The sequence below is a fragment of the Cimex lectularius genome, unplaced genomic scaffold, assembly GCF_000648675.2.
Source record: "Cimex lectularius strain Harlan isolate CLEC.00 unplaced genomic scaffold, Clec_2.1 scaffold75, whole genome shotgun sequence".
NCBI classification, from domain to species: Eukaryota; Metazoa; Arthropoda; class Insecta; order Hemiptera; family Cimicidae; genus Cimex; species Cimex lectularius.
In genome coordinates this window covers 1,549,968-1,569,781 of record NW_019392758.1, presented here as the reverse complement: position 1 = coordinate 1,569,781, position 19,814 = coordinate 1,549,968, and the positions used below count along the sequence as shown (strand labels likewise).

Genomic DNA, 19,814 nt, shown 5'->3' with positions numbered 1-19,814 from the left:
AATGTTAAAAAATATATAGTGAAGTAAAAAGTAAGTGAAAAATATTTGGTGAAATATTGTATGAAAAAATATATAGTGAAATATGAAAAAATATATTGTCAAATATAGAAAAATATATAGTGAAGAATGAAAAAAAGTATAGTGAAATATGAAAAAAATATATTGTCAAATTTGGAAAAACTATATACTGAAATATGCAAAAAAATATATAGTGAAGTATAAACAAAATGTACTGAAATGTGAAAAATATAGTGAAATATGAAAAAAAAAATGTATTGCCGAAAATGTGGAAAAAGTATATAGTGAAATATGAAAAAAATGTATTGCCAAAAATGTGGAAAAACTATATAGTGAAATATGAAAAAAGTTAAATATGAATAAAATGTATAGTGAAATAATTAAAAAAAAATTAGTTTAACAAGAATAAAAAAATTAGTGAAATGTAAAAAAAAATATATATATATAGTGAAATATGCAAAACATAGTTAAAAATGAATAAAATATGTTGTGAAATGTAAAAAAATTATATATTGTGAAATATGAAAAATATATTAGGGAAGTATGAAAAAAATATAGTGAAATAGGCAAAAAAAATATATAAAAATGAATAAAATGTATAGTGAAATGTAAAAAAAATGCATTGTGAAGTATGAAAAAATATAGTGAAATATGAAAAAGATATATTGTCGTCAAATATGGAAAAACTACATAATGAAACATGAAAAACTATGTAGTTAAATAGGCAAAAAATAGTTAAAAATGAATCAAATATTTAGTAAAACGTAAAAAAAAATATTGCGAAATGTGAAAAATATACTGAAATATGAAAATTATATCTATAATTTTAAAAATGTTTTGGCTGAAGTGTGAGAGAGAAGGACCTATACGATTTTAATGGCGTAGAACGAGAAAAACATAAGTGAAGCGTAAACGCAGCGTTTTAATAGAATTTTTCACATCTCTCACTATTTTCTCGGTTTAAACATTAAGAAACCATGTCATATTATACATCGTTGGAAAGAGAAACGTTTTTTCTAAAAAATAAGCCTAATTTGAAATTTGTAAAACATTTATTTTAAAAATCGGGATAATGTCACCACTATCTGCAAAACGGGCGGATCATTACTTCGTACACTCTACACGACACTTAACTTTTCAAAATTGCTTCTAATATATAAAAATTTGCTTGTTTGGTTCCCAAAACAAGCAATTCATTTTGACTTGCTTCATACAGGAATGCGGGATTGTTTGCCCATCAATCTTCCAGATTTATGCATTATTTTAGACCTGTTTTCCTCAGTGCAGCATCCGTATGTTGAAATAAAAGAAGTCCGAGTTTTTCTTTGTTTGAAAAATTTGTTTGAAACGCTGATGAGGTGAGCATTTTGAAAGATAAGCGTTAAGAGAAAAACCTTGGATAAAAGAACACTAAGCAGCTAACACTGCGGAAAATGAATACAAGTTGGTCACGGGTATAAATAATGTAGTAAATAATTCTACACTAATTTAATGGATATCTGTTAATAACTAGTTACTATGGAATGTAATACTATATATTATATTTTAAACTACGTTCTAGTTTTAGAAGTTACAAAGACTTTCACCTGGATATAAGGATTTTTCAGTTTCTAAAAATGTGGGAAGAAACGAGTTGGCGAAAATACAGCATAAATTATTTGTTGTATAATTATTTTTTATTAAGTATTATAAGAGATACAAAACGATCCCGAGGCGAGTAAGCAGAAAGAAAAATGCTCATAATGATCATTCGGCGTGCAGATTTAAATACATATAAAAACAAATTATACAGACAAACCAAGAATTGTTACACGATGTACAAAAAAAGGGCGAAAAAGTCCAAGAAGATAACCAGCTATATGAAATGTGTAAAAGTTTACTAGAGCAAAGTTTATAAATTTGTCTCCAGTGGCTTGTGTTCTTGTCTGATATTGGAGGTCCGCTTGTCCTCGCCGTTAAACTTAGACGTATTTCGCTTTATACGCTTCACTAGAGTGTGAAATGCTTTAGGCGGGCCAATTGTGTGTGTTGTCTGTTTGTATATGATAAATAAGCATAGTACAACTGAAAAAACTATTGCGCAGTGTCAATCGTGCATTGAGGTGTCACTTCATTTCATATACAAAAAAAATTGAATTTCAATACAACCGTGACTCGTATCAAGGAACATTGATAATTGGATTCGTGACAAAGGAAACGGAAGTAAAATGCAACCTTTGCTTAACAAACATTTATGTATGGAAGCCAATATATTTTTTTTCCTGGGTTGAATCGTTCCGGATGTAACCCAAATGTTCGTCAAACGGAAGAAAAGCTCGTGCTCATGGGCCATCATATCACCTGTCACCTTACATCTCATATTCCCGTGACACGTGTTCCCTGATATATTCCAATTAAATTCGTTTTCACAATGTTTGTTTTTTTCCGAGCTATTGTTATTAATAATTCCTTGTTATTTTTATAATATAAAATCGTTGAAACGAAATATAGTGAAGTATGAATTAAAAAAAAAAAATTAATTTGTAAAATATTAAAAATATGAAAAAATAACTTGTGAAATACGAAAAATGTTCAGTTAAATATGAAAAAATCCCATAATGAAATAGGACAAATTGGTATATAGGTAAATATGAAAAAAATATAGTGCAATATGAAAAAAATATAGTGCAATATGAAAAAATAGCGAAATATGAAAAACTTTATTGTGAAATACGAAAAATATAGTGATATATGAAAAAATATATTGAGAAATATGGAAAAACGTGAAATATGAAAAATATAAAAAAATAGGAAAATGAAAAATGAAATAGAAACAACGAAATATAGTCAAATATGGTACAAAATTAGTCATATGTGAAAATTTTTGGGAAATACGAAAAATATGTAGTGAAATATTGTATGAAAAAAAATATATAGTGAAATATGAACAAATATATTGTGAAATATGATAAATGTATATTGAACAGGAAAAAATTTTAGAGTTAAAATATGAAAAAAATATAATGAAATAGTAAAAAGAAAAATGAAATAGAAACAACGAAATAATGTGAAATACAAGAAAAAATTAGCTAAATGTGAAAAATCTAGTGAAATATTGTATGAAAATTATATGTAATGAAATGTGAATAAATATATTGTGAAATATGAAAAATGTATAGTTGAATATAAAAAAATGTCTGGTGAAAAATGAAAAAAATTAAACAAATAGGAAAAACAAAATATAGTGAAATATAAAAAACATACTATAGTGAAAAAAAAAATGGTAGAATATGAAAAAATTCCAATGTGAAATATACAATAAAGTAGTATATAGTGAAATATGAAAAATATAATATAAGGAAATATGAAAAAAATATAATCAAATAGGAAAAACAAAATATAGTGAAGTATAAAAAACATACTAAAAATTTAATAATTTAAAGTTTAATAATTTTAAAATTAATAATTAATAATTTAAAAATTTAATAATAAAAAATTCCATTGTGAAATATACAATAAAATAATATGTAGTGAAATATAAAAACACAATGTAAAGAAATATGAAAAAATATAATCAAATAGGAAAAACAAAATGTAGTGAAGTATAAAAAAACACTATAATGAAATATGAAAAACGAAATATAGTAGAATATGAACAGAATATATATATTATATTTAGTGAAATATAAAAAAATTCCATTGTGAAATATACAATAAAATAATATATAGTGAAATATAAAAGACAAAATATAAGGAAATATGAAAATAAATATAATCAAATAGGAAAAACAAAATATAGTGAAGTATAAAAAACACTATAGTGAAATATGAAAAATAAAATATAGTGAAATATGGAAAAAATATAATCAAATAGGAAAAACAAAATATAGTGAAATATGAAACAAATATAATAAAATAAGACAAACAAAATATAGTGAAATATAGAATAAAATAATATATAGTGAAAGATGAGAAATATGTGGTGAAATATGAAAAAAATATACTCAAAAACAAAAACTGGACACTAGTATTTTGTTTTCATTTGAAACTATATGTATATCTGTCGTTATATTAATCCAAAATAGTTATTTTAATGTAAACCGAGTTAAACTTGATGCGAAACAAAAATTATTTAATCATGGTGGTTATTACCTGGTTTTACTCTCGTCTCCTCTTAATAAGGGTCTTAAGTTCCTAGGCATTGAGGAAATATGTGTTCGGATTTTATCTTATGAAATAGAATCCCATTCTATAATATGGTTTGAAGCTGTTCATTTGTTGGAGGCTGCAAACGATGTCTAACTCATCTTTTTATCATGTCTCGTAAGTGTTCTATAGGATTCATGTCAGGAGAACATGTTGGCCAATTCATTAAGCAATCCCTACATTATCCAAGTAATGGGTGACGACTCTGACTAGGTGTGGTCAAACGTTATCTTGCATTAACACAAAGTTGTTCCCAATAAGTGGAGTGAATGGGATCACAGTTTCCAGAAGAACTTCTTCAATGTTACTGCACTCAACAATCCATTCTAAATGATAATGAGTTCAGCACGAGCATGGATTTTGATTCCACCCAATACCATTGACTGTCTTTAAAAAAAAAAGCTGTGACTCGTGCATAACACAAAGCAAAGCGTTCATCAGATTGTCACAATCTAAACCGGCACCCATCTGTGACGAGAACAGCCCTCCCCCCCTATTGTTGAACTGACCAAGTAAGATTCTGATTTGCGAAGTCACCTTTCTACTCAATGCTTCTCCAGTCGTAGGGAACCTGATACGATACGTCTAGAGACTAGGCTATTCACACAAAGCCTTCTAATGCTGTTTTATAGTTCACCCTTACATTATGGACTGTTGGGAGTTGAGTTCTTCTCTCAGAAGTTATTAAATGATGGTTCCATAGTGTGGTAAGAGCAATAAACTGATTGTTTCTAGCTATCGTCATTGTGGTAGACTATTCACTTTTCTCTGATCGAAACTTTTGGTAGCCTTAAACCACTGGAGACTATCGTGGATGGTAGACTGCGGCACACCCAGGACTAGGGTTGTGTAATGGACATTGTCCATTGTTGACCAAAGTTTCTGCCCAGGTGAGATCTAGGATCTGAAAAATATATAGTGATATGTAGTTATATGAAAAACAAAATGTAGTGTAGTGAAATATGAAAAAATATAGTAACATGTGAAAAAAATAATGAAATATGATTAAAAAAAATAGTGGAAGATGAAAAATATATAATGAATACAGAAATCAAAATGTAGTGAAGTAAGAAAAAGTTATGTAGTGAAATACAAAATTTGCAGGTTGTCAACTTAGTTTTACCTCTGACTTTGTCCAAATTTCTTCAATACTTAGGGAAAAAGTTAAAAAAAAAGTTTATAACTTTGGTATTGGCCATTGTAACAAAGGAGATTTAAGAAGAGATTTCAAATTCTTGTGATATAGTACATCATTTTTACTATTGTGTGAAATTCACTTCATTTTATGATATCAGTAAGTTTTCCTTTGTTTTGTAAAATTGTCCAAGGAGCCATTTATGAAGGATATGAATTCAGTCCAAAATTGTTGAGCTAATAGTTTACCAAACAGTAATAGTATATACTTCTGCTACAGGCACTGCATCAGTACTGCTAAATAAGTTCTGTAGAAATAGATTTGTTGTCTTCAACAATATGGAATCCAGTTCGTCCTCCAGTGTAAATCCCAGCCAAGACTATTACACCCCCCCCCCAAACTGCACTGAAGGGAGCACAAATTGGGGCATTGTACGCATACCCTGTTCTCAGTAGATTTTTCGGTGCCTGTTATCACTACACAGATAGAAACGCTACTCATCAGTAAACATAACAGCATTCCAATTGGTGTTCTCTTCTAGGCGTTTGCTGCGCCAGATTCTCATGAGTTGTGGTGGTAGGCTGTTGCTGCAGATCGTCCCAAAGGGGCATACGATGTGAGACCAACTCCCACAAATGATTCGTATTGACGTGCTTGTAAAGTTGATAAAGGCCTTGCCAAAACATCTTGTACTTCATTTAGGATCTGGCGGGCACTATGGAAAGGGTTCCATCTTGCAGCAATAACTGTAATTCCTGGTGATCTCAATGACTCATTCTCACAATAATATTGACCATATTATTATTATATTATACCATATTATTATTCTCATAATAATATGGTGAAGATAACATAATCTTCATGTTTACTATTCTTAAGTAAATGTGTTATTAAAAATGAGGATTAACATTTGTTTGTTTTTGGTTTGTATTTTATATTTCGTTTTATCCAACTAACAAGAATAATGGTTAATTTAATTAAAGTTAATAGAACAAGAATAAATTTTAAATATACCTATTCATTTCTGAGTATTCATCATTGATAAATGTTGGACTGGTAAATTATGTACATTTTATTTTACTTATTGTCTTAATAATTATATAAAAGCGAATACGATATGTTGTTTTTATTTAACTATAATTACAATAATTAATATATTGTAATTAATTTCTATTATAATGTATTAATTTACTATAATAATTATTAAATGTCTTTTGTTTCAGCCTTTGTGTTCTATTTATGTTTTTTGCTGGGCCGTCTTTAAGTCAAGATGGGAATAGAGGAGGGAATATGGACGATAGATCTTGGCCAAGTACCAAACAGCAAATGCCATCATGGAACAACGTGGTTGACAATAATAATATAATAATAAGAGAGCCGTAAGATTTTATTATTTTTTATTTTTGGTTGAATAGTTCTTGGTTGAATTCTTTTTCTATTGCTTGTTCTTGTTTTAGGAGTTATTTTATAGTAGCAAGTAAAATAGTCAGACCTGGCCAGGTGTACAAACTTACTGCAACAGTTCTGAAAAGTAAATATCCTTTAATCATAAGAGCCTCTATCCAGCGCAGCGGGGTAGAAATCAGCGGAACAAGTAGACCAACCAAACTTGGCATTACCGAAATGCTAATGATGAAGGTATTGATTCGATATTTAAGTAAATATTTTGTACTAAATCTGTATTTATTTTCAAGTTTACTTTTCTTTTAGGTGCCACCAACAAGTGTCGTCGGTGACTATAAACTAAGAGTTGAGGGATTCTATGATTCTCTTTATGGTGGTTCAGCATTTGTGAATGAAACTAAACTTACATTTTCACAAAGATCAATGACAATTTTTATACAGTTAGATAAACCAATATACATGCAAGGAGATACTGGTAAGCTCCTGGTTGTGTTGATTAGGATATTGCCAATTAAAGATTTTATGTTTTAGTAAAATTCAGAGTGATCCCAATCAACACAGAGCTTAAAGCTTTTGATAATACCGTTGATGTGTACATGCTCGATCCAAAACGGTACATAATGAGACGCTGGCTGTCAAAACAGGTAAATTACTAAAAAATGGGTCTTACATTGAAATTAATTTAACACTTGTCCTTTAGTCTAATTTAGGTACAGTATCTTTAAACTATCAACTTTCTGACCAACCCACATTTGGAAATTGGACCATACAAGCAACCGCACAAGGTCAAGTTGAAGAATATACATTTAGGGTTGAAGAGTATTATCAAACTAGATTTGAAGTATGTTGATATTTTTCTTTATTGAAAATAGCACTATTTTAATTTTTCCCCCTGTTTTCAGGTGAATATTACGATGCCCGCTTTTTTCTTTAACACAGAAAAATATTTGACTGGAACTGTCATGGCAAATTATACAAACGGTGCTCCAGTACATGGAAACTTGACCCTGAAAGCCACCATTCAACCCATAAATAAAGAAAAAACTTACCGAAATCTTGATATTAACACAGTCGTAGAGAAGTACTTTAGTTTTGTAAGTACCATCATGTTCCAAATAAGTTATCGCGTTGTCTTAAAACTGTTAACCGAAAAATAGTAACAACCTTTGGTGATTAAGTGTGATAAGGTTTGAAATATTTATCTTACAGCTATCAGCTTTTTGCTTAGAGCTTTAATTTTGTTTTATTAAAATGTACAGGAACTTTTCAAAGATTCACGTTTTTCAGAACTCACGTCCAATTTTTTCAAAGTGTTGCTACATTAATAAAAATAATAATACAGTGAAACCCCTCTATAATGAACACACAAGAAGTGTTTTTACAATTAAAACACACACACACACACACACACACACACATAAAATAAAATAAATAACAAAACATCTTAGTTTGAAAGGTTTTTTTGGGGTGTCAGTGGCCACAACGGTTTAGGCGTTGACACGGTGCTCATTGCTGTAAGGTCCCGGGTTCGAATGCAAGGCTGATGGATTCGAACCCGACATACTTACAAATGGGCTTTTTTTCAAAAACACCGGCACCCCGAGGGTTTATATGACCTCTGCTATTGCTAACCCTCGTTAAAAAAAAAAAAAAGTTTTGAAGAAAAACAGAATGTATAAAGACAAAGTAGTTGTCAAAAAAAATACGACACAGAAAAAAAGAGTTAACAAAAGCCAGAACAATTTATTCCTATACAAAAAAGAAGCGTTTGAAGAAGAAACAAAACATATAAAATCAAAGTGTTTTCAGAAAAAAATATGAAACACAAAGAAGAAAGAAAATTCTTTCTCTGCGAAAGAAAATTGTTTCCAAATTGTACCTATCCCAAAAATAGATTACCAAAATTCAAATTAACACAGAACAGTATATGTGAGAAGCAACGGAACTTTTCTTTTCTTTTTTAATGGAGGAATGTAAAAGTTGTCCATTAAAAGAAGTGGTCACTATAGAGGGGTTTTACTGATAAACAATACATACAATTTTTAATTAATTAAACTTTTTATCTAAGGTCTTGGATGAGATTGTCATGATAGGTCAAGTGGTTAGAGCAGCGGCGTATTGAGTCGAAGGTTGTGAGTTCAAATCCTGCTAACTATTACCTTTTTTATCTCAACCAAGACCTTAGATAAAAAGTATAATTAATTAAAATAGTTAATATAGTCAATTATGAGTACTAAACATATATGTATTAATACCTAAAAAGTTTGTTTGACCTGTATATTAAAATTTTAATATAAATGGGAACCTTAATGGATTTTTTTTTCTTCAGGAGGAATCTTTTCCATTTTGGCTGTCAGCATCTGATTACTACAGACCAAATACAGTACCACATTTAAGATTTGTAAGTATTGCTGGTAATAATACCTGATATTTTTTGTTATAAAATTATAAATGAAAACACTTACTTTCAGTTTGATGGAGTGTACCAATTCCAATATCCAATGTCAGAACTTGAAAAACATTTTCCGTCACTTGACGGAATGGAAATCATGGTTACTGCTACAGTCGGTGAACGTTTTCTCGATGAAATCATAACTGCCAGCTCAGTCTCTCGAATTTTCAATTCTTCGCTTCAGATCAACTTTCTAGGCGGTTCGCCTCAAGTGTTCAAACCGGCGATGCCTACTTCTACATATGTATGTAAAAAGACAATAAGACAAGACTTCTCAAATGATGCTCGTCTAATGCATTCTTGTTAGATTGCAGTTTCCTTTCATGATGGTTCTCCTGTACCAGCCGAAAGATTGAGAAATGCAAGAATGGAGATATCAGCCGAAGTTGTGATGAAGTCGAGAGGGAGACGTTCATTAGATATAGAAGCAATTAAAATGTCATCCGAGTTTCTAGGTGTATGGCCTTTCAAATTGGATCTCCGTGAAAAATTGGGTATAAATTCAAACCAGTTTTTGTTGCTTAGTTTTTAACTTAAATTTTTTTCCTATGTTAGTCTATAAGTTTAACCATTTTTCAATCTCAGTTAAAAACATTGTATGAAAATCATACAATCCAATTAATGTAATTGCCAAGACAAATGCAACAGCAATACGCAGACTAAGATAATAAGAGATGATCCAGCAAGTCCATCACCCCACAGATTTTATACAATAACTCAAGCTTGAGATTTTATAAAATGAATAATTATGCTTGTATAGAAATGAGACATTGATAAAACAATTAAATAAACAACACATATTAAGTTATATTTAAGTTGATGAAAATGTTTATTTAATTTATATTTTAGGATTGGATGAAGACAGTAGTACTAATCCAGTTGAGGTTCTTAATGATGTTGAATCCATTAAGGTTTCAGCTTATTTTAGAGACAGTTTAGGTGAAAGGGCTCAGACTGAATTGCTTCTGATGGCTCATTATTCACCTAACAACCACCACATTAAAATAACGACATCGACCAAAGATGCTAAGGTAAATATTATGTGTAGTTTGTAAATGTAGAAGCATACGATTGATTACATGAAATACAAATTACATAAAATGTTTCACAGGTCGGAGAGTATATTATATTCCACGTGCAAAGTAATTTTTTCATGGAAAGCTTCGATTATATTGTAATGGCTAAGGGAATCATTCTTTATACCAGCCAAGAGGTTATGAAAAACAACATCAGAACGTTCGCTGTCGCCTTGTCTGCTGAAATGTCTCCTGCGGCGACTGTTATTGTATACTCTTTTGGCAGATATGGCAATATTGTTGCTGACAGTTTGACATTCCCAGTAAATGGCATTTCTAGAAATAATGTAAGTAGTTGTTAATTAAGTTGTCTGTTTTTCCCCTTTGATCGTCTTACTAATTTTCCCCTGTGTAGTTCACAGTCCTGATAAACAACAGAAAAGCCAGAACAGGTAAACAAGTGGAAATTGCCATATATGGAGAACCTGGAGCATACGTTGGGCTCTCTGCAATTGATAAACCCATCTTCAGTATTCAAGGAGGAAATGAACTCACTTATGCAAAAGTATTGCATTGTTTATATTAATGAAGTAATACCATTTTTCAGTGTTTTTTTTTATTTACCAACATATATTGTAGGTATTACAAAAAATGGCTATTTTTGATGAAGAAACAAATGGCACCTACTCACAGGTTTGGCATTCTCATGAAGGTGATCCTGAAGAATTAGTTTACTTTCCTTCTTCAACATATGGGATAGATGCAAATAGAACTTTTGCGTAATATTTTTTTTTTATTTTGGCTTTTTACTATATTGTGTATCTTTATGTGTAACTGACAAATTGTTACAGGTTTGCTGGATTAGTTGTGTTTTCTGATGTAGAGGTGTCAAGAAGATCGACTTTTTGCAATGATACTCAAGGCTTTGCAGAATGCTTAAACGGAAGATGTTTTAAATTAGAGAAAAAATGTGATGGCTACATGGATTGTGAAGATGGAACTGATGAAGCTGCATGTAAGAAAACATTTTTGGGCTGGATAGAATTTTTTTGTGTATGACCATTTTTGCATTGCTGGGTGTGCAATTAAGTAGGATTAGTGTTAGGTTATGTTGAGTAGGTTTTGTGCTAGGTTAGGTAGGGTTAGAGTTAGGGACAGGCTAAGTAGGGTTTGGAATGAATTAAGTTAGGTAGTTGAGTTAGATTGAATTTGGGATATGTTAGGTTATGTAGGGATTGGGATGGGTTGGGTTAGTTAGGATTTGGGAAGGGTTAGGTTAGCTATGATTAGATTTAGGGGATGTGTTTGGTTAAACAGGGTTAGGTCATGTTAAATAGGGGTTTGGCATAGGTTAGATTACATATCCACGATTAATTGATTTTATAATTCTTGTTTATAATTAAAATTACAATTTTTATACAATATTGTTTATAAGATGGAATTGTCAAGAGTTGAATTAATTGTTAATTTTTTTCCAGGTCCGCGATTCAATTATACAGATCTGTTAAATTTCCGTATGAACCGTTTCAGTAAAATTCAGCGTCATTATGAAAATGTTTGGCTATGGCATGATATAAATATTGGTCCTCATGGACGTTTTATATTTGAGGTTGATGTACCACAAAGGCCTGCCCATTGGATTGTTTCTGCAATTGGAATGAGCCCGGTATTAGGGTTTGGTATGCTAACAAAACCAATAGAGGTAAATTATTCTGTTTTTATTCACTATCAACTTATAATTAATTATTTTACAATTATTTTAGTATATGGGTGTTCTACCATTTTACATAAATGTCGAAATTCCGGAAATATGTCATCAAGGAGAACAAGTTGGTGTAAGGGTGGCCGTCTTCAATTACATGACGATGAATTTAGAAGCTGTGGTCGTGTTAGCCGGATCGCAAGATTATAAATTCGTCCACGTTGAGATGGATGGAATCGTATGTAACTTTTATACAACTGTAAAACTTTCTAAGTTTGTATTAATGGGTCGTTTCAACATTTTCTGTGTAGGTGCGATCTTATAATCCAAGAACTTCATATGGAGAACATCAATTTTTTATATTTATTAAGGCTCAAGATGCAGCTATCGTCTATTTACCTATTGTCCCTACTAGACTCGGTGATATTAAAGTCACAGTAATGGCCTCTACACTAATGGGAAAAGATACAGTAACAAAGAATCTACATGTTTTGGTATGTCTAAGTTATAGTTTTTAGACTGATTTTTATAAGTACATGTATTTTCTGTTCATACTTACGTTATGTTTGTCGAGATGCTTATTTAAAATTGTTTCAAATTATTTTAAAATGCTTAATTTAATTTTATAGCCGGATGGACTACCCCAGTATCGTCATCAGTCTATTTTATTGGATCTAAGCACCAGAGGATATATATTCCAATATATGCATGTGAATATTACTGACACACCGATTATACCATATCAAGAAGACAGATATTACATTTTTGGATCGAACAAAGCTTATGTTTCTGTTGTGGGAGATGTTGTTGGACCAATTTTCCCGACGATGCCAGTTAATGCTACATCACTTTTAAATCTTCCAATGGTTTGCACATAATTTTTCCTCTTTCATAATTTGAGTAGAGTAATGTTATTATTAAAATGTTTAAAAATTTTAGGATTGTGCTGAACAGACGATGTTCAGTTTCGCTGCCAACATGTACACAACATTATTTATGAGGCTTATTAACCAAAGAAACCATACTCAAGAGAAACAATCATTCTACCATATGAACATAGGATATCAACGAGCCCTTTCGTTTATGAATGATGATGGATCATTCAGTTTATTTAGGAGTGATTGGTAAGCTATCAAATAAAAAAAAATTCATACAATTTGTACAATTTATGATGTTTCAGGAACCATTCTTCACCAAGTGTATGGCTTACTGCATACTGTGCAAAGGTTTTTCAAGAGGCAACATTTTATGAATGGGAAAACTTCATCTACATTGACCCACTTGTACGTATGTTGTTCTGATCAGTTTTATTGTAAGCCCCACTGTAATGAGAATATATTACTCATTTTTTGTCAATCTCCTTATTGTTGAGTTACAATTTATTCTTAGGCTCAGAATATTTCCTAGACATTTCATAGCCAATTAAAGGACAAGACAAAAACATGCTGTTATTGCATTAAAAAAAAGTCGTGATTGTTGGTCACAAATTATGTACTTAAATTGCAACTATGTCTTCCAGCCCTAACCCAAACCCATTTTTAACCTTAACAGTGTGTAACCTAAGCCAAACATATCCCTAACCCTAACTTAATGTTCTAATCTAAGTCAAGCCCATCCCCAGTACAATCTAACCATCCAACCTTCATATCCTCATCACTATCCAACCCCTAAATACAATTTTGATGTAGTGACAAGAAAGGTCTATTTTTGTCAAATTTTCCCCCTTTGATTTTTTTTTAAATCACAATAATGATGATAACTTTAATATGAATTGGCTGATCAGCAGGAAACTTTACAGTGATTTAGACCTATATAAACTGCATGTGGCGAAAATTTTGCCTCTGTAAATAAATTAGCAACGGCAATATAAAATAAAACGTTTGAGGAGGTTTTGTTTATTTCATCCATATTTCTCTCTCTTATAATGGCATAAAATCTAAACCTTGTTGACATAGAAGAAGAACAAAGAGCGGAAAGAAGAGAACTTCAACTTTCCAAAAGTTGTAATACTCTGGACATTGGATAAAATCCAGAGATAAAATCTGATTTTTATGGGGAACACTGGACATAAGAGATGAAAAAATTGCCCTCAGCCAGCTATTCAAGCCCAAAAATATCTATTTTTGTTTGTTATAAAATGAATTCAAATTGTCTTTTTAAGTTTTTTTTACCTACTTTTACTGGAAGGTTCTCTTGTTTTTTGCAACTCATTTAATACAATCCTGCATATTATTTTATTGTCCTATCTTTAAAAAAAATATTCATACATATAACATTAGTTTTCTGGTGTAACATTTATTAATAGTATTTATTTTTAGGTTATTGCAAAAGCTGTGAGGTGGGTTTTGTTGCACCAAAATCATGATGGAGCATTCCATGAGGTCACATGGATGCCCGATAGGAAAGTAAATACAACTCACTGGTATAGTGGTATCGAAGATGAAAGATTACGCTTTAGAAATATCTCACTTACGGCACACGTTCTTATTATGTTGGATACAGTCAAAGATTTGGCTGGCGTATGTATTTTGCCTGATGTAATATATTTGCTTAAATATGATTATGTTTTTACTGATTGTGTAGGGTTTGGGCACAAATGTTTCCTTAGCTCAAGGTCGTGCTGTTAAATGGTTAGAAAGTAATCTAGTCTATTTGCAAAAATATGGCGATCCGTTTGAGGTAGCCATTGTAGCATATGCATTGATGCTTAGTAAAACGCCTGCAGCAGAAATGGCATTTATGATTTTAAATACCCACGCTCGAATCGAAGGTTAGTGTTAAATTCAACATAATACTAATATGAAATAATTCTGTATTTTCACCGTTTCAACTAGGTGGTTACATGTACTGGGGTCGAGAGCAAGTTCCATTACCGCCTTTCAAAATGGAAAACCAAAAGCCTTTCTTGTTGCCAAGGTTGCCTTACAGATACGATGCGTCGAACATACAAACAACCGCCTATGCTCTTTTAGTGCATGTGGCACGTCAAGAGTTGACTACTCATTCGATTGTCAAATGGCTGAACTCACAACGATTAACTGATGGCGGTTGGGCTTCAACTCAGGTATTTTGTCCTTCATATATTTTATTATACCATTGAAAATTCCGAAATGACAAATAAAAATATTAAAAATAAGACTGCTACTAACTATATATATTTATTATCAAGAACTTTTATTAAAAAATCCCATCAAATTTCAATTTTTATGTTTTACTTCTAGTGTATAAAAATGTGTGCTGATGTTGGAAACATCTCTTGTAAGCATCGTTCTCTTCTTTTGGATGCTCACTGCTATCTTACTAGAGAATAATATAATTTAAAAACCCAACCCAAGAATTAAAACTTGATCTATTTTTTGCTGGCTATTGTTTCATGGTGCAATTTTTTGTTTTTATTTTATATGTGTGTGCATGATGTATATATTTCGTTTGCCTAGCCTCACATGAACAATGGCTTCAGTAGGTAAAACAGCGCTAAACAAATAAATGTATTTGGTGTTTAATTTTTTGTATTTAATCTGTCCAAATAATGCTCCATCTTATCAATCAACAATCAAGAAATATTTTTATATTAAGAGTAGACCTTGAGTAGCATTTTTTTAACCCTCATATATGTATCTTTCTTATTTCTGATAGTGAAGTAAAGCTTTTTCTATTTTAATTTTTAGCCTAATTATAATCATATAACGTAATTTTTCCCCTTATAGCTTTTTTCTTTAATTTTTACAGTTAAATTATGGTTTAATTTCTTTCAGGATACTGCTTGGGCAATGCAAGCTCTGATAGAGTATACTAATAGAAATAGGTTGCGTGATGTCTCAAAGCTGACTGTGAAAATTGAAGCAACAGCGCTTTCAGGCCAAACGAAGATTATGCATGTCAATCATAATAACATTGCCAGACTTCAACGGATTGAGGTAAAATATTGTCAACTGTTTTAAGGTTCTTTTTTTTAATCGATTAAACTTCTTAGATACCACAAGCCTGGGGTACGGTGAAAGTGCAAGCGCATGGAGCTGGTTATGCAATTCTTCAGATGTCGGTTCAATATAACGTTGACATAGCAAGGTTCCAGACTCAACCACCTGTCAAGGCTTTCCATCTGGTTACAAAGGCTAACTTCCATGGAAGAAATCAGTCTCATATCACTTACAACAGTTGTCAAAGGTATTACTGCTTGGTTAAATAGTTTTCTTTTATATTTAATATGTTGTTTTTTTAGATGGATAAATGTTAATGAGTCCGTACGATCTGGAATGGCAGTTCTCGATGTGACAATCCCCACTGGTTATATAATCCAGCAACAAAAACTCGATGAATATACTTTAACGAGGAATGTTAGGAACCTCCAAAGAGCGAGATTTAATGGCCAGAAAGTCATATTTTATTTTGACTATGTAAATATTTTCAAAAATGTTTGTTTACATCTAGATTCATTTATAATTAATTATTTTGATTTTTCAGCTGGACGAAACAGACATATGTGTAAATTTCACAGTTGAAAGATGGTACCCAGTAGCTAACATGTCAAGATTTTTGCCCGTTCGTGTTTATGATTATTACGCTCCAGGTAGGTTCTCAATTAGTACTTTTATTCCAAGTAAGCCTTGTCAAGTCCCAAATTGCTGACTTTCCTTTCTGGGAGAGGAACAGAGTTGTAGTCGATTTGAGGAGGGTTGTTACAGCAAATAGTGTAAGTTATTTGCTTATTTGGTTTCGTTGGATTTATTCCTCCATTTCTTGAACATTTATTCCAAACAGGAGAGATGGTGTTTCATCCACCTGCAGACCACACAGTGAGATCTCACAAAATCAATCTTGTGATTTGGTAGAACCCGATCATGGTGGGGGTTGGGTAGGGTTAGGGTTATGTTAAAATATGTTACACATCCACGAATTTGGTGTTGGGCAAACATGTTTCGGACATTTCACCATTTTCAGTATTAGGCCTTGAAATTAAGTTGCACTCACATTTATTTTCTCTACTTCATGGAAAAATGTTGATGTGTAACTTGATTATTCAATCACCAAGTCAATTTTGACTTATCACGCCTCTTTGAAGGAAGGACTTGTTGGGTCTGATCCTTCATTTCTTGAATTGTTCTTCTTCCAAAGGCCAAAATGCCCTGAATGGCCCATAGTGGTTGAAGGCGATTACAAAAAAAAGACTAAGATGATCGGTAAACACCTAAGTACAGTTTCATAACTCTGCATACCACACAGTGAAATAACACAAAATCTATCTTGTAATTTGGCCAAAACCAGTCATTGTAGTGATAGGGTAGGGTTAGGGTTAAGTTAAGGGCAACATAGGTTTGGTTAGTTAGGTTTAGGTTATGTTAGGTTTGATATGATTAGGGAAGGGTTAGGTTACTACGTGCCTGTGAATCATCGTTTGGTGTTAGCCTGTCAGAAGTGTTTCGACATTTCGCCATTTTTAGTTTTAGGTCTTGAAATTAACTCTTAACTGTTAAGCCTTATATATTTTTGTTTGCTTATAGAAAAAGTTGAATCATCGATACATTACCTACCCCCCAACATAACCTAACTCGTCCCTAACCCTATTTAACATAACCTAATTTGTCCCTAACTTAACGCTAACCCTACCTAACCCCTACAATTGTATAGTATATTTTGTAAAACAACACTCTCAATCAAACAGTGCTTTGTAGGAGTTACAATGAACTTTATACAGAAACCAACCAAAATAGTAAAAACAGATAAATTAGAATTAATTAAATGGCACTAAAGTCACACTAAGAAGAAAATCAATTATTAGCTGTCAGCTATCAAATATATTGATTATTATTAGTGTTTGATTATCAAGCAAAAAATTTGAAGGAAGGACTTGCACAACTTGGTCAGAAGAAGACACGTATTGATGAGAGATCTAAGTCCAATTTAAAAAAATTTTCGGATTACACTACTTGAGAAGCAACAACCAATTATAACAAGCATCTAAACAACTCAAATTCTTCAGGTTTCATTATTAGTAATAGTATGATTGTTTTATCTGGTTGTCTCACATAAAATGCCCATTTTTCAAGGTAAAGGTTGCTTAGTAAAAAAGCTTTATGATATCAAACTAATTTTATTCCAAGTATTCACCTTTTTTTGTACACACTTTTCCCAATGTGTAACCAATTTTTTAATTCCATAACTGAAAAATTCCGTCTTTTGAGAAAAAATATAGTCAGATAATTCTCTGTAAATGAATATTTCCAAAACATTTTCCTGTAATGTTGTCCAAATTATTAAACAGATGGAAATCTGTTGGAGTCAAGTCTGAAGAATAACTTTTCAGCCCAGTTCCTTTCATTTATACAGTCTTGAAACAAGGTCTGACATGGCCTTTTAATTTACCAATCCCCCCCTCATGAAATTACTTCCTGTGGTCTGCAAGATGATGAACTTGTAATTTGCTCATTACTGATTTTGGTTTGCTTATCTAAGCCCACGACAAAACATGTCTGACAGACCAGTGATGTCCATTTTTTAAATATATTTTTGATGTTATTTTATACAAATAAATGACATTATATATCAACATTGTTTTTTCATCTGGCATATTTGTTTTCTTTTGTTTTAGAGAGATTCAACGAGACGATATTTGACGCGATTCAAACTTATTTACTGAACATTTGTGAAGTATGTGGAAGCAGTCAGTGCCCATACTGTCCGATATACAACTCAGCGATAGCACTCGTGTCATCAGGAGCCACTCTAATCTGTGTTATTTTGTCATCATTTCTTGCGACTTACAATTACATATCGTATAAAAGCGGCTTCTTGTGACTTTAGAGATAACAATTAATTGCCCAATAGAGGGATAATATATAATATCTAAAGCACCAGAATTTTCTACAATATAAAAAGAGAATCCAATTCCGTCCCACCTAGTCCCATTTTATCACTTAAAACTTTTAGGGAATTTATTAAGTATTAAGACAAAAAGTAATATATTAGTAAAGACATGCTGTAATAAACCCAATGGATTTTAACTTAGTTCACATTAGAGATATATCGTTAACTTTTTAAGATTTTTTTCATGTCACAACGATTGTAATAAAAAGTAATCCTTCATCTTTATTATAAATTGTATAAGTTGATAGTAATTAAATCAGACAGATGACTACAGTTTTAATAAATCAAATAGAGTTTGAAATAATGGAAAAAACACTTCTTTGGTGGAAAATATGGACGAAATAACTAAACAAGTTATTGATCTTTTTTAATGTAAGCTACTTAATTGATTAGCATTGGGTGAATCTTATATTCCTGTGCTTTGAATTCTTTAATATAATTTTGTTTGTATCTTTGCGTTTGATCTGATTTGGATTTGATAAAGTGATCAAAGATTATTTAGTATGTTTTAGTTCTGAATGTAATTTTGTATTGTATTTTTCTATTTTTGAAATGTTTGAATAATTCTTAGAAGAAAAAAAGAAAAGTCTGAATTGGTATTATATATTTTTTGTTGTGTGTTTTTCAAACAAAGGTTTCATGTCTGTCTGGCTCTTTTACTTTTGCATCCATTTATTCTATTCTGTGATAATTGGAAAGTTATTTTTTGGTGCCAAATGAGCTGAAACAAAATTTATTCAGTCAAAAATATAGAATTATATCATTAAAAAAAAAAGATATCACAGGATCCTTCACTAACTTCTACTTCCGTCCAAAATGACTTAGTATTTTATTGTTTTTTTTTTTCTTTTCTTTTTTATATATATACTCCACATACTTTAAGTGTATAATTTGTTATTACAAAATTAAGAGTGATACTGGGAATGAACTGAATTGTGTGCCTTGCGATAGGCAATAAATATAATAATGACTACAATTTTATATAGATGAAAGATGGTTGCTTTAAACTGATAACATTTTCATCCTTAAAGTACAATT

The 19,814-nt window shown here is 31.2% G+C and overlaps 1 protein-coding gene across 1 annotated transcript in view; it reads left to right on the top strand.

Annotated features, from left to right (window-relative positions):
• LOC106661077 (CD109 antigen) overlaps positions 1–18,859 on the top strand; it is a 32,544-nt gene extending 13,685 nt beyond the window's left edge. The window contains exons 2-29 of the mRNA XM_014384219.2: positions 6,562–6,717; positions 6,796–6,976; positions 7,049–7,217; positions 7,274–7,386; positions 7,443–7,583; positions 7,645–7,836; positions 9,072–9,143; positions 9,214–9,438; positions 9,502–9,688; positions 10,044–10,225; positions 10,306–10,557; positions 10,626–10,775; positions 10,850–10,989; positions 11,062–11,225; positions 11,689–11,912; positions 11,974–12,150; positions 12,224–12,406; positions 12,542–12,778; positions 12,852–13,036; positions 13,093–13,195; positions 14,231–14,431; positions 14,496–14,682; positions 14,747–14,976; positions 15,668–15,829; positions 15,886–16,079; positions 16,135–16,309; positions 16,377–16,482; positions 18,502–18,859. Coding sequence (XP_014239705.1) covers positions 6,562–6,717; positions 6,796–6,976; positions 7,049–7,217; positions 7,274–7,386; positions 7,443–7,583; positions 7,645–7,836; positions 9,072–9,143; positions 9,214–9,438; positions 9,502–9,688; positions 10,044–10,225; positions 10,306–10,557; positions 10,626–10,775; positions 10,850–10,989; positions 11,062–11,225; positions 11,689–11,912; positions 11,974–12,150; positions 12,224–12,406; positions 12,542–12,778; positions 12,852–13,036; positions 13,093–13,195; positions 14,231–14,431; positions 14,496–14,682; positions 14,747–14,976; positions 15,668–15,829; positions 15,886–16,079; positions 16,135–16,309; positions 16,377–16,482; positions 18,502–18,707 — 4,894 coding nt within the window. The 3' untranslated portion in view covers positions 18,708–18,859. The remainder of the gene's footprint in view (positions 1–6,561; positions 6,718–6,795; positions 6,977–7,048; positions 7,218–7,273; positions 7,387–7,442; positions 7,584–7,644; positions 7,837–9,071; positions 9,144–9,213; positions 9,439–9,501; positions 9,689–10,043; positions 10,226–10,305; positions 10,558–10,625; positions 10,776–10,849; positions 10,990–11,061; positions 11,226–11,688; positions 11,913–11,973; positions 12,151–12,223; positions 12,407–12,541; positions 12,779–12,851; positions 13,037–13,092; positions 13,196–14,230; positions 14,432–14,495; positions 14,683–14,746; positions 14,977–15,667; positions 15,830–15,885; positions 16,080–16,134; positions 16,310–16,376; positions 16,483–18,501) is intronic.
• Positions 18,860–19,814: the final 955 nt, after the last annotated feature.